We start from the raw sequence: 19,000 nt of genomic DNA on the forward strand, positions 1-19,000 counted from the left end.
AACAAGGCAGACAGGTAAATTGGCAATGAAAAGTCTTGGGTGGATTTCTGACAAGGAGTCCTTTGGTCCAGTAGGGACAAATGGTGGCGAGATTGGGGGAGATTATGCTTCTTGAATCTGAATCTTGAAGGAAGAGTGGAAGTTAAATACAGAACAGAGGATTCGTTCCAAGCAGAGTTTGGTTGTAAAGATATACAGAGGAGATGGGTGCTGTTCTGGAGCCTACACCTTGAGTGGGAGAGAGAGAGGAGGCTGAGAGTGGATTTGGACTCCACATCATGCAGACATGGGGGCCCTCCCTGTGCAGGTGGGGGAAGTGACAGGACCGGTGCTTCTAGAACCCCCTCCTAGACAAGAGCAGGGAGGAGGCTGTGGCAGTGGTCCAGGTAAAGACATGGAGGTAGGGAAGGGTGGGAGAGATGAAGACGAGGAGGTGAGTCAAGAAATATGGTGGTTGGTTGGCTGCAGACAGTTATAGCCAATTCTGTAAGACAGCAGTCAGCATCCTTCATCCAGTCCTGGGATTTGCTAGTGGGGAGTGGGCACACATGAGTTGTCCCTTTGCCTTTCGAGTGGTTTGTAACATTAATTTGCAAATGCAACACTTGGCCCTCAGTACATTTATGGCACTGCGGTTCTGTCACATTCATACTAAAGCTCAGTAGCAGCATAGCTGAAATATGTCTTTGTTACAAAAATACTCTTCCTTGAGAAAATTCAGCTTCCAGTATAGTGCTTCCAAGATTAGTTCATACAAGAGGCAGTGAATGATCACTATAATTATAACATCGTGCCCATAAGGCTGGCTTGGTTGGATCTTTAGGTTTTCTTTGCTGCTTACAAGAAGTGCTTTTTGTAATTTTATCATCTAAACAAGGTTAACATGTCTTATTTGTAATTGTAGTTGAGAACTGTGTTTCATGCACGCTGTGTTTATTTCATGGAATATTTTCAGAAGCAGAATTAAATATTTGCATTTGTGGCTTGATGCTCAGAAGCATTATTTAAATAACCTTGGTCCCATTTTTGTGACTGGAAGGCAAAAGTGAGGTCACAGAGCTTGTTCTTAGGTTTGGTTCATCCCTTGGCCCGGAAGGCAATAACCTTCAGGACAGAGAAGACCCTACACTGTTTCTAACTGGTGGTCAAGTCCAGTTCTACCTTCCCCTCCATGCTTCCAACTCAAAGTAGCTGATAGGTGAGGGAAAACAGGAGTTGCCTCATTTATTTATTGTCCAAGATGTCTGAGAAGTGGTTCAGCTGAGAAGATGCCTCAAAAAAGGAGTTTAGACAAACCACCAATTAATTTGGTTAAATAACTTTAATTTTTTCCACTTCTGAATTAAATTGTTTTCAAATGGAATTAGCCAAACAGCATTTTTTAAACCATTGTTTAAATAACAATAGCAAAAGATTAGATAAAACTACTGTCTTTTATAATATAGTTATCCCCTAAGATTTAAGTAAGAGAGCTCCTGTGCCTCAGTAATTATGGCCACTAAATCTTTAGTCCCAAATAACCAGCACACCCCTAAGATTGCTTTAAAATTAGATTCTTAATGAGGTTGTTCATGACCACCAAAACAAAGTAATCACTTTCTCTTTCTCCTTAAAAGCATTTTGCTACCCAGATTATAAACAGAAAGGTTTCCATTTCAGGCACACATAAGAACTCTTATTAACAATGAAATGAAAGTCCCATTAAATTCTGCTTGGCTTTCTTATCCCTAGGTGACCAGCCTACTGAGATGATCCCTTTGGTTGTTCCTTCACAGGGTGTGGAAATTTGTTCACCGGGTTTCTCCATCTGATTCCCCATGGCCAGCAATCCCTAGCTCCCAGGCCAGCCGGAACTGAGTCTTAGTTCAAAGATGCTGTGTGGTTGCTGAGTCAGACCAGACCCTAGAGTGCTTATGAAGCACCAGCTGCAGCTTCAGTGTCCACATTTTCCCCAATGTCTGCCACTGTCTCCAGAGGCACCCGGTCCTGGGTTCAAATCCTGACTCTCCTACACACAAACTGAGGGCCTTGGGCAAATCACTTGAACTCTCTGATCTTCAGTCACCAGTTCCATAAAAAGGTGATAATAACAGGGTTGTTGTGAAAGCACAATTCAACAGTTTGCAAAAAGCACAGTGCCTAACTGAGCAAACGTTCAGTAAATGTTAGCTATTTGCATGAATATTGAGCGGGTTAAGAATGTCATCTTTTTAAGTCTTTTAACTTTTCAGTTTAAACAGAGAGTAATCTATTGTTGGAAATTAAAGGAAAGTTAGTTCTACATTTCAGAGGTATCTCTTACACTTTTAAATCTATATATATGCATTTTTAAAACTTCTTTTTCCCTTTTAGGCCAATTGTATCGGAGAGAAACGAACTTCTCATTCAGTTTTTATCAGATTTAAGTTTAACTGCAGATGGATTTATCGGGCACTACAAATTCAGGCCCAAAAAATTGCCAACAACCACTGCACTGCCTGTTACCACCACCTTTCCAGTGACTACAAGTAAGTCTGATTTGAAATTTCTACTCAGACTTGAGGAGTATAAGAAAATTTCTTCTGAAGTGGGGAAAAAAAAAAAACTGATTAAGAGGAAAATACTTGAAACTACTATAAGTTAAATAAGACAAAAACTTATATAAGAGAATAATATGATTCCATGAATGAAAGAGAAGTATAAGAATGCTTATAAGCTAATAATTTTAAAATGTTATCCAAGGAAATTATGGTCACTTAAAAATACTAGGAACCCTATTATAGGTAGAGATCATAACAAGCCTAATTTTTATTTCTTGGTATTTATAAAATCATGTTTTTCTTTTCATTACACAGAACTGTAGTATTTTGGGTTAAAATTTCAGGGCCCTGATTCCTGCCTGTTTTCATTTCTGCCAGTATTTGGACTTTGTTGTGGGGAGGGGTATGATCCAAAATGTGCCATACAAAATATATTATTTTTTCAAACTGGAGTAAATCAAACAAAAGTATTCTATGTATTGTAGACACCAGTTGGGGACCTCTGGTCTGAGTATGACCTGAGAAATGCAAGGGCAACAGAGGGTTCCTGTTTCTTGTCTCTACACCCTGTCAGCACATCCCACCAGGATTTCAGGCCTCAGATCTCAAAATCTAAAAGGGAGGAGAAAAAAGTGGGAAGGGGGAATCTAAGGTTAAGACGTGAAATAGGCTGAAATAGCCCAGCTTTCTTGCCCACCATTTTTGCCGGTTCGCAGAGAGGGCTGTCCTGAGTACAGGCACTTCCAAAAGGGCTGATTTTTCTGAGCACTCCGCAAGTGTGCCACCTTGTGGCCCGGAAGTGTACTGCCGCACATCGCAGCAATATTTCTCCAGTTCTCTCAGTGGACTTTGGCGTCTACTCTCCAGTGAACCATCTGTCTACAGCCTTGTGGTTCTCCAGCTCTTATATCCAGTCCTAAACTTTCTCTGAAGTTGCAAACATGGATTTTTAATGATCTCCTACAAGTTCGCAACTGCTAGACATTGAAATGAAAATATATCAGATTTAACTCATTTCTATCACACTGTATTCTGCCTCATTTCTGCTTCTCCACCTGTTTTCTCAAGCCTGGGCCACAGCATCTGTAGCCACACTCCTCGGGTTCCCTTGACTTCCTCTATCTTAACTCCCCACAGTATGCCCTGCCCCTTCCCATCCCACCCCCCAACAGCGCAGACTATGTCTTTCCCCCACTTAAATTTGTTGTCTACACCTTTGCCTTCCAATATGGTGGCCACTTTTAGATGCTTGAAATGTGATTAGTGCAACTGAAGATCTGAATTTTTAACTTCATTAAATTTTAAAAGCCTCCTGTAGCCAGCGGTCAGATCAGAGGACAGAGCAGGGGCCAATTTCCTTCACACTTTGTCCCTGGAGCCTCTCCTTCTAGCTTCATCTTTGGGCTCTACCACCTTGCTCCTTATGCTCTAAGTATTTGGGATTTTATCCTAAATGTGGAGGAAGCTGTCGGTGGATTTAAGCAAAGTTCAGGATTAGATTCTCACTTAATGAGAATTCACCTCACTCAGATGTTGATGAGACTTTAAACAAGAGCAGGAATAGAATGGTACCATCTGATTTCGTGATGTGGAGGCTGCCAGACACCCTGGCAGGGGTTGTGTGAGCCAAGTGGTGCAGGTAGAAGCTGGACAAGGGTGAGGGGGCGTGTGGAGCATGGCAAGGAAATGAACACCAAGTCCAGCAGGTCAGTCTGAGGGTTCGGCCCTGAGGAAGGGAGGTAGAGAGCCTGAGTGTGTGAACGTGGTAAAGCTAAGGGGAAGTAGCTTGCAAAGAGGGAAAACCGGAGGGCAGAGCAAGGGAATAACTGAGGAGGAAGTTTCCACAAAGATGGCAGGGCCTGGCCTCCAGAGGGCGTGCAGAAGCACAGACCTTAGGCCAGAGGTAGGCAGCCTCCTCTCTTAGGAGAGGAAGGAAGTGAGGGTACAGATGGAGACAGCTCGGAGGTCTGGTGGAGGACATTTTGTTCTGTGATCTTGGTTCTCACCAGAAAATAGGCAAGGTCACCCGCTGAGAATGAGAAGGGAGGTGGGAGCCCTGGGGGTTGTGGGGCAGCTTGTCACTTGGATGAGGGTCTGTTTGTGTTCTCAGCTGTCTGTGAGCAGGCACAGAAAGAGCAAAGAGTCTCCTACAGGACTCCTAAAGGGCAGAGGGCAGAGGGGAACAGGAGTGTAAGTATTATTAAGAAAGTGAATGAACTAATGGACCATGAGAACTATGTGGAGAAGCTAAGGAGTTAAGATGGGCCAGGTCGATGGAGTGGGAAATAGGAGAGGGCTCAGTGTATTGAACCTCTAAAGAAAGAATAAGTAGTCATGAGAGTAGGAGGGTAACTAAATAAGCGTAAAGGAGAGGAGGTTCTGTTGGATGAAGGGTGAGAGATTGGTGATGAGACTTCAGCAGAAGGACGCGTGAGCTTGGGACTGAGGGGTGATGATGGACCAGAGGGAACATCTGAGATGGGCGGGTGGTTGAGGCTACAGCCAAAGAGGGATCATCCCCAAGGAGGGAGGACCCACCGATATGGTTGAGGGAGCACGTGAAGAGGAAAGCTGAAAACCCCATGCCACGCTTGGGTGTGCAGGGCCACAGAGAGCAGACAGGAAGATGAAGAGTGTCAGGGTGGGACACCCACCCAACCTCCAGACTAATGTCCTGAGGCCGAGAAGGAGCTGGTTTCAAGTGGTCCACATAAGAAGATGCTCTTTCATCAGACAAGGAGAACCACTAAGGCACTTAGCTTTGGACTCAGTGAATTAGATAAATTTAGGTCCCCAACTTTTAGAGCAATATTCCCTCTAAATGCTTTCTGAGCTCTTTCTCTACAATATATTTATATGCTATTATGTATATTTTAACATTAAACTGTGTATATTTTAATATTGTAATCCACTTTAGATCCTTTAGGAGTTAAGTAGGGATACAAATTAAGAGTAAATTCACAGAAAGGTTAGCAGAACACATTAGAAGGACAAATTCTTACCCAATATGTACAGCTCTTTGACAGTTGTTCTGTTTAGTTCTTCCTAACATGTTGCAAACTACCGCACAATTGCACTCATCTCACATGCTAGTAAAGTCATGCTCAAAATTCTCCAAGCCAGGCTTCAGCAATATGTGAACCGTGAACTTCCAGATGTTCAAGCAGGTTTTAGAAAAGGCAGAGGCACCAGAGATCAAATTGCCAACATCCGCTGGATCATGGAGAAAGCAAGAGAGTTCCAGAAAAAACATCTATTTCTGCTTCATTGACTATGCCAAAGCCTTTGACTGTGTGGATCACAATAAACTGTGGAAAATTCTGAAAGAGATGGGAATCCCAGACCACCTGACCTGCCTCTTGAGAAACCTGTATGCAGGTCAGGAAGCAACAGTTAGAACTGGACATGGAACAACGGACTGGTTCCAAATAGGAAAAGGAGTACGTCAAGGTTGTATATTATCACCCTGCTTATTTAACTTATATGCAGAGTACATCATGAGGAACGCTGGGCTGGAAGAAGCACAAGCTGGGATCAAGATTGCCGGGAGAAATATCAATAACCTCAGATATGCAGATGACACCACCCTTTTTTTTTTTTTTTGAACAGAGGAAAATTTATGTGTCGAACCTGGACTGGTCCACTTATGATAAAAGCTCAACATTCAGAAAACAAAGATCATGGCATCTGGTCCCATCACTTCATGGGAAATAGATGGGGAAACAGTGGAAACAGTGTCAGACTTTATTTTGGGGGGGCTTCAAAATCACTGCGGGTGCTGATTGCAGCCATGAAATTAAAAGACGCTTACTCCTTAGAAGGAAAGTTATGACCAACCTAGATAGTATATTAAAAAGCAGAGACGTTACTCTGCCAACAAAGGTCCATCTAGTCAAGCCTATGGTTTTTCCAGTGGCCATGTATGGATGTGAGAGTTGGACTGTGAAGAAAGCTAATCGCCGAAGAATTGATGCTTTTGAACTGTGGTGCTGGAGAAGACTCTTGAGAGTCCCTTGGACTGCAAGGAGATTCAACCAGTCCATTCTAGAGGAGATCAATCCTGGGTGTTCATTGGAAGGACTGATGCTAAAGCTGAAACTCCAATACTTTGGCCACCTCATGCGACGAGTTGACTCACTGGAAACACTCTGATGCTGGGAGGGATTGGTGGTGGGAGGAGAAGGGGACGACAGAGAATGAGATGGCTGGATGGCATCACCGACTTGATGGACATGAGTTTGAGTGAACTCCAGGAGTTGGTGATGGACAGGGAGGCCTGGCGTGCTGTGATTCATGGGGTTGCAAAGAGTCGGACACGACTGAGCGACTGAACTGAACTGAACATGTTGCCACATATAAGGGAATCATTACCAAATGTTTTGGAAACATTTTTAATGATGATAATTAGGATTAAATATTTTCATTTCATTTCATAAGTATTAAAAGTTATCATCATATCACAGCTTTCCAACCTTGGCACTATTTACATTTTTGGCCAGATAATTCTTTCCTGTTGGGGGCTGTCCTATTCACTGTGAAATGTTGAGCAGCCTCGCTGGTTATCTACCTACTAGATGCTGGTATCATCCCCTAGTTGTGACTGCCAAAAATATTTCCAGAGTTTACCAAATGTCACCTAGTGGGAGAAATCACCCCCAGTTGAGAACCACTGTGTTTATCTATTTAGCTGTACTTTAAATTTGTCTGCTTCTCAGTTCTTAAGATCCTTACAGGCAATGACATGCTCAAAATGTTTTAGTGATGGGTTGCATCTAATTACAGCTATAGCACACTTCATCACATGAGCATTGTTCCCCAAAACCTATAATACTAACATTTGGGTAACTGTGTATTTCAAATGCACCAAGAAAACTCCCTCCACTCTCAAGGGAACCCCATAAGATTCCGTTGGTGAAGTGAAGAGTTAACCTGTATTTCCTGTGTTCTTATTTGTTGTTCTGGGTTTTTGGTAAGCAGGGTACATGAGACTGTATCTATTTTTGGTTACAGCATTAGTTATATATAAAGGAAGAAGAGAATAGGGCTAAATTTGGGTTATCTTTGATCTCAGGTTTAAAGCTCAGCAGAGGGCATTGAGTTACCCTGAGGAAATCAAGAGTAGTAGTTGGTAACATGAGGCATATCCTTTGCAGGTTCTTTAATTATTTCACTGCAGTGACAGATTGGTGACTCAGAGACATAAATGAGAGTTTTTAATTGACCACTTCAGATCTAAACACCAATTATATATGCCTTTATTTTCCTGAATCTTGTGTATTTCTTCTTGGAATGAAGGTTTAAAGCCCACCGTGGCCCTGTGTCAGCAGAAGTGTAGACGGTCGGGGACTCTGGAGAGCAATTATTGCTCAAGCAACTTCGGTAAGAAAGAAAACCCAGTCTTTCCTCTCTAATCAGAAACCCGAAACTGCATGCTGAATCTCAAAGGAACTGCCATGAATGGGATGGCAAAGGGTCAGTTACACTCTGCATACCCAGGAAAGTATTTTCCTCTACACTAAGGCGTGTTGCACCGTTTGAAGTATTAGAGTTCACAACTGAGAACAATGTGTGCAGAAAATACACGTTTTTCACATAAACTTAAAACTTAATAATTTGACTTCTGATATATGACACTGCTCTGGCTAGCTCAGTGTTCCCCCCACCCCAGAAAAAAAAAACCTGCATTCTTTTTTTTTTTCCTCACATAGTTTTCATGTACTGAGTATTTTTTCACACATCTGTAATTCAACTTAAATAAATCAGAAACATATCCAAGCTGGCCTCTCAGAAGAAATTCAAGTGTTTCCTCTGCAGTGTCCCTCTAGAGGATGAAATTAAAACTTGGAAATCTGAAATCCATTTGGAAACTCTTATAAACTGGAACCTGAGGAGATATTGTCTAATGAATCAGAATTCCTAAAGAGTTTTTTTCCAATTAAAAAAATCTTGCACATTCTGTGAAAACTGCTTAAGAGAAAACGATCCCAAGTTGAATTATGTTCGTTATGTTTAAAAGGAACATGGAAGAAAAGTCTTATCAGGAAAAGAAAGTTGCTGTGGCCTAAATAGGTTACCCAACACAGAGGGCCTCCCAGAAGAGGCTTTGCTTGCTTTTTCTTATGCCTTCAAGTGATAACTGCAGCCCAGATTGACCATATTGCAGTAAATATGTGAGGACAGTAAAGGATCTAGGGCCCTCAAGAGGGAGGGAATATATGTATACATGTAGCTAAGTTGGGGCTTCCCAGGTGGCTCATTTGGTAATGAATTTGCCTGCCAGTGCAGGAGATATAAGAGATGTGGATTCAATCCCTGAGTCGGTAAGATGCCCTGAAGGAGGAAATGGCAGCCCACTCTAGTATTCTTGCCTGGAACATTCCATGAACAGAGGAGCCTAGTGGGTTACAGTCCATGGAGTCACAAAGAGTCAGACATGATTGAGCGTACACACACACACACACACACACACATACAAACACACACACACACACATATAGCTAATTCAGTTTGTTGTACCCCATTGTAAAGTAACTATGCATGCTCAGCAGCTCAGTCGTGTCCAATTCTTCATGACCCCACAGAGTGGAGCCCGTCAGCTTCCTCTGTCCATGGGATTTCCCAGACAAGAATACTGGAGTGGGTTGCCATTTCCTACTCCAAGGGATCTTCCTGACCCAGGAACCAAACCTGAGTTTCCTGAGTCTCCTGCATTGGCAGGCACATTCTTCAGCACTGAGCCACCTGGGATGCCCCCAAAGCAACTATATCCCAATTAAAAAAAAACTAGGGCCCTAAATCTATCTGGAGTTTGCATGCCAAAATTCAAATAACCGGCATGAAAATGAAGACCAGTAGCACCAGGTGTCATTAATCCCACATCCAGCGTGATCTCCTGTAACAGGTGCTTAAGGAAATCTCCCTCCCAGTCCTTCGGAGCTATCTGATTTCACTCCACTACCAACTGACATTTTGCAGAGAATCGCTCATCACTGGGAATCAAAGTAAGTCGCAATAAGAATTCTGATGTGATGAGCTTTGCATACCACATAAGCAGTGAGTTTTCACTTTAAGGGTAATATTATCAAGTCCAAAACTCCATCTATTCCATTGTGACTTACACAGCAAAATGACCCAATACTATCACCAGAGGCCTGTTGGTTCCTAACCAGCATTGGTAAAACTCTTTTAGGGGCAGGGTTTTGTTTTTGTTTTTAATTGGCCACATCATGCGGCATGCAGTATCTTAGTTCCCTGATCAGGGATCAGACCTATGCCCCCTGCAGTGGAAACATGGAGTCTTAACCACTGGACCACCAAGGAAATCCCTTTAGGGACAGATTTTGATTTCACAATGACGGGGGGCTGCAGTTGATTTTCTGGGTAAGGACAGGATTATCAAAAAGTCATTCAGTCTAAGTCCTGCATCACATGGAATACACCCTCTTCAAAAAACGCCCGAAGCATGCCTTTGTGAAACACTGCATCTTTCTTTACCTGGCTCAGAAGTAAGACTCCTCTCTGAATGTTACATGGCAAGGAGAGTTACATAATGAAAAGCAACGGAATTTTGCTAGTTTTTTCTAACCAAGGAAATGTTTAAAGTTATACCTCAGTTCTATACTTTGACTTGTTCATTGAGATTAAAAGGATGGATAAGAAAGAGAATATGAAAGACCCAGAGGGACTTCCCCAGAAGTCCAGTGGCTGAGACTCCAAGCTCCCAATGTAGGGGGCTTGGGTTCAATCCCTGGTCAGGGAACTAAGATCCTGCATGTGGCAACTAAGACCCAACTCAGCCAAATAAATAAATAAAAAGAGAGGAACCAGGGGGAGATACAGAAAGGTAAGTGCTCACCCACACAGACACAAGGGCTCAGATGTTTATGGCTCAGCCCTCCACCATGCAACTTCTTATTATGGCACTGCCTTAAAGATACACAGACCTGTTGAGTTTTAACAAGTGAAGTGAAGTCGCTCAGTCACGTCTGACTCTTTGCGACCCAATGGATTGTACCTTCCAGGCTCTTCCATCCATGGGATTTTCCAGGCGAGATTACTGGAGTGGGTTGCCATTTCCTTCTCCGAGTATTAACAGGCAGAGGTGCAATTACTATGTTTGGTAATTGATCCACACGTTGGATAAAACATTGGAACAAGTCTCTGTCTCAGCAACTGAGACAGTTTGGTAATAACTACAGTTTGGTAGTTATTTTGGTTTTTTCAATGCCTAACAGCTAGGGTAACATTACAGCCCCATGACTCCTGTTTTTCAACCTGAATTTTGATGACAGATATGCAGAATTAAATTTAATGACTCTTATTAGGCCCTTCTTTCTAACATTAAAATGTTTCCCATCTGAAAGTTAGAGGAATGTATCAATACAACTATTTTCAATTCTGCTTACATTTGTCTTCACTGTCCTATGATTTAAAAAATGTTTTCTTTTGCAGTCTTGGCTGGCACTGTCATCACCACCATCCCTCGAGGTGGGAGTCTGCATGCCACGGTCTCGATCATCAACATTTATAAAGAGGGAAATCTGGCAATTCAGCAGGCTGGCAAGAACATGAGTGCCAAGGTCATTGTGGTCTGCAAGCAGTGCCCACTCCTCAGAAGAGGTGAGCAGGAAGAAAACTCCTGGCTTTCTTCCAGGGGAACTCAAGGGCAGAGAAGGGGAAAGGAGAGCCTCTCTGAGCAAGTCATGGATCTTTCCACACCATGGCTGGTCTAGAGAAGTCAGGTCATGGCTCATGTGTTACCCACTTGTGATGGAGAAGGAGCGCCTTTGGAGTCAGGCAGAACTGGGCTCCAATCTCAGTTCCTGTAACTTGTGGAAGAAAACAGGATAATATAAGTGGTCAGTGAGTTCAAGAAGCATTTGAAGTTGGATCGATAGGGAACAGACAGAGAAAGAGGTTCAGGAGAAAGAGATTTTCAGTTATTGCACTTAAAGGACCACTACTATGTGTAGAGGAAAATATCTATCAAGGAATAGAAAATTCAAGGACTTCCCTGGTGGCCCAGTGGCTAAGACTCTACACTCCTAATGCAAGGGGCTGGGTTCAATTCCTGGTTCATGGAACTAGCTCCCACATGCTATAGTTAAGAGTTCACATACCTCAGATTGAAGATCCCGTGAGCAGCAACTAAAACCCAGTGCAGCCAAATAAAACTGTTTTTTAAAAAAAGGAACAGGAAATTCAGAGCTGGTGTACAGAAGAGAGAGGTATCTATGGGCTAGAATAAAAGATCTGGGGCTCATCTGTAGATATGAGATTATTAAATTCACGGGTGAGAGTGAGTTTATTAAGATAAATTTTAGGAAAAGGAAAGTTACCCTAGAGCCAGAAGCACGTGATTTCTTAAAAGAGGTATATAAAAGTACATGTATGTTCTATGGTTTTTTAAAAAGTTAAATAAGTAGTGCATGCTTAGTCGCTTTAGTCATGTCTGACTCTTTGCGACCCTATGGACTATATAGCCCACCAGGCTCCTCTGTCCCTGGAGATTCTCCAGGCACGAATACTGAGTGGGTTGCCATGCCCTCCTCCATGGGATCTTCCCAACTCAGGGGTCGAACCCACATCTCTGATGTCTCCTGCATTGGCAGGAGGTCTTTACCACTAGTGCCAACTAAGTAGAGAAGGATTTAAAATAAAAAAGGAAGACCTTTCCCTTTCCCCAGAGGCACAATGAAAAGCTCCTTCCAGAAAGTTCTGTCCATGTAAAGATGTACATACACATGTAGACAAATGGGATCTTTCTACACATATTCTGCTCAAACTTCCCTCCACGTGATGTTTCCGTGGACAGCTTTCCATCAACAGCACATGCACAGCCCTCTCTTTCTTTGGAATGGTAGTAATGGCAGTAATGCCTGGCACTCCACTGTGTGATGAACCATGACTTCCCATCCGACATCAGCTTGGTCCTTTTCTCAGTCTTATTACAAACCTCTTCCACAATCAAAAGCAGCCAAACCTCTACCACATATACAGAAATACAGATATCCCACATTAAGAAAGCTTTACTATGAATTCAGATTGTTCAGAAAAGTCAGAGGCCAGCAGCTTCATGTCGACTCTAATTTTGAAAATATATATATATTGTGAGAAAATCTTCCTACAATAAAATGGAAAATGCCAGAAAGGGAAATTTTGATCAGTTTTATCATAACAGATTTGATCTTCAGAGCTTCATATAACATTATAAATGAGATTAAAATGCAAACGAACACGATAAAATGGTAGAGTAACTTTTGTAAACACAATAGATAAGAGATTGATATTATTTAAGTAGTATTAAGGACTTGATTTCTGAACAGAAAACAATTGGTAATTTCAAAGCAAAATGCAGAAAGGATATAATCAAGAATAAATTATAAATTAATACAGTAACATTGTACCTCTCTACTAAGAAGAGGAGTGAGCGTCAGAAAAATAAGACCAACACTACCTTATAGTTTGTTGAAAAACCAACATTGTACAACTTTCATATGCTAACATACTGTTGCTCAGAAATTACACTCTAAAATGTAGTTTCTTGAAGAAATAATCAGATGAGCACAAATATGCATGTAAAACACATAAATTCCAAATAATAATCCCATTGACTCTTAAGAGGGAATAGTAAAGACTCTGTAAAAGGTAACACTTCTTTCCAGAAGTATCCGAAACAGCAAATAATCCAGGTCTGGATACTTACTGTCAGATCTCACCTCATCAGATCTCATGCTTACTGTCATCTCTCTTGTGGTGGCCTCTGCCCGCCCAGCCCGCCAAGCCTTCACAGGCTCAGGACCACTACGATTATAGTGGTGGACCACAGAGGAAGGCTTCCACAGGGGGAAAATGTCTCTTATGACACACAGGGGGAGAGGGAGAATAAAGGAGGTGGTAACACATTTTTCTGAAGCAATGTAAATCTTCAGAGTTGAACCCAACATAACTCAGTGTGGGCTCCAGTCTCGGCCTACCTACCTTAGCCAGACACACAGATATATATAAAAAAATAGAACAACACATAGAAGTACTTTTTAGTAGATATCTTTTTAGGGACTATAAGAATGTAAAGAAGTATATGGTCCAAGCATGCCCTCAAAAAGCTTACATAGTATAAATGTTGGAGGGGTTAATAAAAAGTTCAAGACAACAATGGAAGACAGTTGATCAATAGTTGCCAAATGCCTGGGGAGATAGAAGCCTAGGACCAGGAAGGGCCTTCTGAAGACAGCCCCTTGAGGAAGGAGTGCTTTTCATAGCAATAGTGTTTGTAAAGGACACTCAGTAAATACATTAGACCTTCTGCAGAGCTGGACCTGACTGGATCTAATCATTCCATCCAGTTTCCTAATGTAAGCAGAACTGGAACATTCTATTCTGTCAAAGTTAGATTTTTTTTTTTTCAATGAAAGTCTTAAACAAGATTTTATGCTGGAAAGAACAAATATCTAATTACACCATTTGTAAAACATTTACCTGGAGGAAAAGACTCTGATGCTGGGAAAGGTTGGGGGCGGGAGAAGAAGGGGACAACCGAGAATGAGATGGCTGGATGGCATCACCGACTCTGTAGACATGAGTTTGAGTGAGCTCCGGGAGTTGGTGATGGACAGGGAGGCCTGGCGTGCTGTGATTCATGGAGTTGCGGAGAGTCGGACACGACTGAGCGACTGAACTGAACTGAACTGACTGAAGTTGTAGTCTCAGTTGTTTCAAACCAACACAGAGAAAAAAATTAATCTTACATTCTCTTTTAGGTTTAAATTACATAATTATGGGTCAAGTGGGTGAAGATGGGCGAGGCAAGATTATGCCCAACAGCTTTATCATGATGTTCAAGACCAAGAATCAGAAGCTCCTGGATGCCCTGAAGAACAAGCAATGTTAACGCTGTGTCCATTTAAGCTGAGTTCTGTCACTGCCTTTGAAAGATCTTTTTTTCTCAGTAGAAGAAGAAAATGTATAACCTGAAATATTGAGCATTCAGAGAGATTTACTCTTCACAGGATGTAGGTAGGAGAGCTCGAGTGTTGCTGATGGAAGTTCTGTTGCCTGCATGGAAGAGGAGCAGATATCTGGTTGGAAGCCTGCAGACTCAGTAGGGTGATGAGACTAAATGTATCAAGCGTTGACAGTTTGGAAGCAGTTTATTTATGCATCTCTGTAAAAGGATATTTTAGAAATGAGTTGTGTGAAGATGTAAAAAAGAGATTTTTATACGTGCAATATTTATAGTGATATTTGTTTTACCTTCAAGCATTTGCTCTGAGGTGTTATATTCTTCTCTCGCATTTTTAAAACCAGTGCTTAATAAAGTATTTTTAAATGATTATGTAACTGCCATTAAACTTTTTTTATTAAAAAATGGTACACTATGAAAAGAATATTCCCTGGTATTTACCTGTGAGGTTGTCCTTGTATCAAGGGGCTTCCCTCACAGCTCAGTTGGTAAATCATCTGCCTGCAATGCAAGAGACCAGGTTCAATTCCTGGATCAGGAAGATCCCCTGGAGAAGGAAATAGCAACCCACTCCAGTATTCTTGCCTGGAGAATCCCATGGACAGAGGAGCCTGACAGGCTACAGCCCATGGGATCTCAAGAGTCAGACACGACTTAGCGACTAAACCACCACCACCAAAAGAGCAGTCCAAGGACAACAGGAACCAGTTGGATCCAGTCTTGTAAACAGACTATAATTCTTTTCTGCAGAACCAGAGAATTGAGAGCTGGAATGGTGTCCCTCAGGAATCTCTTTCAGGTCCTTCACTTTGTAATAGAAATGGAAGCTCGGGTATATTTAGGAACTTGTCCAGAGCACACACCTCCCAAAAGACAGAACACGCAATCAAGCTCAGAAGTCCTAAGTCCAAACCCAGTGCCCTTCCTGCCACTAGAAGAGGTCTTCTCTGCCCCAGAGGAAAACTCTCTTATCTTGCAGAGTTCAGTCTTTGTTTCCCTAGCCTAAATCATAATTAGTCATTTTACAGGACTTGAATTAGAAGTGCAGAAATTGGAAGGGCACCTCCCACCGCTATTTTGTTCATCCGTAGAATCCCAGGGACAGGGGAGCCTGGTGGGCTGCCGTCTGTGGGGTCACACAGAGTCGGACCCGACTGAAGTGACTTAGCAGCAGCAGTTAACTGGGTCAGGGTGTATCTGCTGGGATGCATTCTGTCACTGCCTTTAAAAAATCTATACTCACCCAGGAGAGTAAGAACTGTTAAAGGGCTCCCATCGTGTGCAGAGCTACTTAAAACGTAGCCATACCTGCCAGGGGTGTGGCAACCAGCCTCAGGAGGTTGTTGGCCGGGAGCTGCAGAAGAGGCAACAACTGTCCCTCTCCGGAGAAGGTGGAAAGCACACCAGGGATAAACACAGACTTGGGTCATAAGGTCTCCCATAGCTGAAGCAATGTTTTAGAAGTAAGGGAAAATGCTCCTTTGGGTAAAAATAATAACTCCCAGCCCTAGATGTGACCAGACACTCAAAGAGCAGAAAATGGAAATTCAAAAGGAAGAAACCTGCTTGGGCAGCTAAGGGAGCACAAGAAAGCAATGAATGTGGGCTAGTTTGAGGGTCAGGAATCATCCCTAAACTCTCCCAGTGGGATGACCATCAGTACCAGGGAATTCAGGGCGTCCCTGGTGGCTCAGCAGTAAAGAATCTGCCTGCCAATACAGGAGATGTGGGTCGACACAGGTTCGATCCCTGGGTGGGGACGATCCACTGGAGGAGGAAATGGCAACCTACTCCAGGATTCTTGCCAAGGAATTCCCACAGGCCGAAGAGCCTGGAGGGCTTTCGTTCAAGGGATTGCAGAGTCGGACTCAACTTACCAACTGGACAACAACAACCAGGGAATTCACCAGCTGAGCAAGTAGCTGAACTAGAGGAGCTGGTGGGTGGCTTCCCTGGCCAGTGCCACCTTTTAGAAAAGCCCTCTCAACCCACAGAGGGGACAGGGCAGCTGCGAGCAGCCAGGATTTAACTGTGGAATCCTGATTGATTCCACCCTTCTCTAGACAGCTCACTACCTTTCAAGAATGCATGTTGTGGGACCTTGGGAGCAATTACTAAAGATTTTAACATTTCTAACAGAAACTTCTTATTGGTATACCACAGGTATCAGGCTTGCAGCCATCAGCTTCCTTCGCAACCAGTGGAAATAGCTCCATGGGTTTCTGAGAGTGGGTTGGAGTCACAGTGAGGAAAAGAAATCCAGACTATTCACACCACTGACATCTCTGACAGAAGACTTAGAACCATTGATGGGATTTGTCGTTAATAATAGATGGCAATGATTTGTCTTTTTTTTTTAACTATTTTTTTCTTTTTATTTTTTTATTGAAGGATAATTGCTTTACAGAATTTTGCTGTTTTCTGTCAAACCTCAACATGAATCAGCCATAAGTATACATATATCCCCTCCCTTTTGAACCTCCCTCCCCATTCCACCCCTCTAGGTTGATACAGAGCCCCTGTTTGAGTTTCCTGAGACAAACAGCAAATTCCCGTTGGCTAGCTATTTTACATATGGTAATGTCAGTTTCATTAGTGTCTTATAATTTTCTGTATACAGTTCTTTTGTCTCCTTAGGTAAGGTTATTCCTAGATATTTAATTATTTTTGTTGCAATGGTGAATGGGATTGATTCCTTAATTTCTCTTTCTGATTTTTCATTGTTAGTGTATAGAAATGCAAGTGATTTCTGTGTATTGATTTTGTATCCTAAAACTTTGATAAATTCACCGATTAGCTCTAGTAATTTTCTGATAGTATCTTTGGGGTGTTCTAAGTACAGTATCATGTCATCTGCAAACAGTGAGGGCTTTACTTCTTCTTTTCTGATCTGGATTTGTTTTATTTCTTTTTCTTCACTGATTGCTATTAGCTAGGACTTCCAGAAATATGTTAAATAATAGTGGTGGAAGTGGACACACTTGTCTTGTTCCTGATCTTAGGGGGAATGCTTTCAGTTTTTCACCATTGAGGATAATGTTTGCTGTAGGGTTATCATATATCACTATGTTGAGGTAGGTCCATCTATGCTCATTTTTTTAAGAGTTTTAATCATAAATGGTGCTGAATTTTGTCAAAAACTTTTTCTTCATCTATTGAGATTATCATATGATTTTTATCTTTCAATTTGTTAATATGGTGTATCACATTGATTGATTTGCATATATTGAAGAATCCTTGCATTCCTGGAATAAACCCAACTTGATCATGGTGTATGAGCTTTTTGATGTGTTGCTGAATTCTGTTTGCTAAAGTTTTGTTGAGGGTTTTTGCATCTATGTTCATCAGTGATGTTGGCCTGCAGTTTTCTTTTTTTGTGTTGTCTTTGTCTGGTTTTGGTATCAGGGTGATGGTGGCCTTGTAGAATGAGTTTGGAAGTGTCCCTTCCTCTGCAGTTTTTTTAAAGAGTTTTAGAAAAACAGGCATCAGCTCTTCTCTAAATGTTTGATAGAATTCTCCTGTGAAGCCATCTGGTCCTGGGCTTTTGTTTTTTGGGAGATTCTTGATCACAGTTTCAATTTCAGTGCTTGTAACTGGGTTGTTCATAATTTCTATTTCTTCCTGGTTCAGTCTTGGACAATTGAACTTTTCTAAGAATCTATCCATTTCTTCCAGGTTATCCATTTCATTGCCATAGAGTTGTTCATAATATCATAATCATTTGTATTTCTGCATTGGCTGTTGTAACCTCTCCTTCTTCATTTCTAATTTTGTTTTGATTCGTCTCTCTTTTTTTCTATATGAGTCTGTCAATTTTGTTTATCTTCTCAAAGAACCAGCTTTTAGTTTTATTAATCTTCAGTATTGTTTCTTTCATTTCTTTTTCATTTCTTTCTGCTTGGATCTTTATGATTTCTTTCCTTATACTAATTTTGGGGTTTTGTTCTTCTTTTTCCAGTTGTTTTAGGTGTAAAGTTAGGTTGTCTATTTAATGTTTTTCTGTTTCTTTTGGTAGGATTGTATTGCTATAAACCTCCCTCTTAGAACTTCAGCTTTTGCTGCAACCCATAGGTTTTCTTTTTTGGTTTTTGATTTTTTATTGGAGGCTAATTACTTTGCAATATTATACTGGTTGGTTTGGCCATACATTGACATGAACCTGCCCTGGGTGTACATGTGTTCCCCTTCTTGAACCCCCCTCCCACCTCCCTTCTCCCCTTGCTCTGTCTGGGTCATCTCCATGCACCAGCCCCGAGCATCCTGTATCATGCGTCAAACCTGGACTGGTGAGTCATTTCACATATGATAATATACATGTTTCAATGCCATTCTCCCCAATCATCCCACCCTCGCCCTCTCCCACAGAGTCCAAAATACTGTTCTATACTTCCGTGTCTCTTTTGCTGTCTCTATACAGGGTTATCATTACCATCATTCTAAATTCCATATATATGCATTAGTATACTGTATTGGTGTTTTTCTTTCTGGCTTACTTCACTCTGTATAATAGGCTCCAGTT

At 41.9% G+C, this 19,000-nt stretch overlaps 1 protein-coding gene across 1 annotated transcript in view; it reads left to right on the forward strand.

Moving 5' to 3' along the window:
• Nucleotides 1-14,858, forward strand: part of PCOLCE2 (procollagen C-endopeptidase enhancer 2) — a 90,770-nt gene extending 75,912 nt beyond the window's left edge. Inside the window, exons 6-9 of the mRNA XM_055412312.2 lie at nt 2,353-2,507; nt 7,815-7,898; nt 10,971-11,138; nt 14,279-14,858. Of these exons, the coding sequence (XP_055268287.2) occupies nt 2,353-2,507; nt 7,815-7,898; nt 10,971-11,138; nt 14,279-14,409 (538 nt within the window). The 3' untranslated portion in view covers nt 14,410-14,858. The remainder of the gene's footprint in view (nt 1-2,352; nt 2,508-7,814; nt 7,899-10,970; nt 11,139-14,278) is intronic.
• Nucleotides 14,859-19,000: the final 4,142 nt, after the last annotated feature.

This window comes from Moschus berezovskii, chromosome 1 (genome assembly GCF_049115385.1).
Source record: "Moschus berezovskii isolate FMDL1 chromosome 1, NW_MosBer_1.0, whole genome shotgun sequence".
Lineage (NCBI taxonomy): Eukaryota > Metazoa > Chordata > Mammalia > Artiodactyla > Moschidae > Moschus > Moschus berezovskii.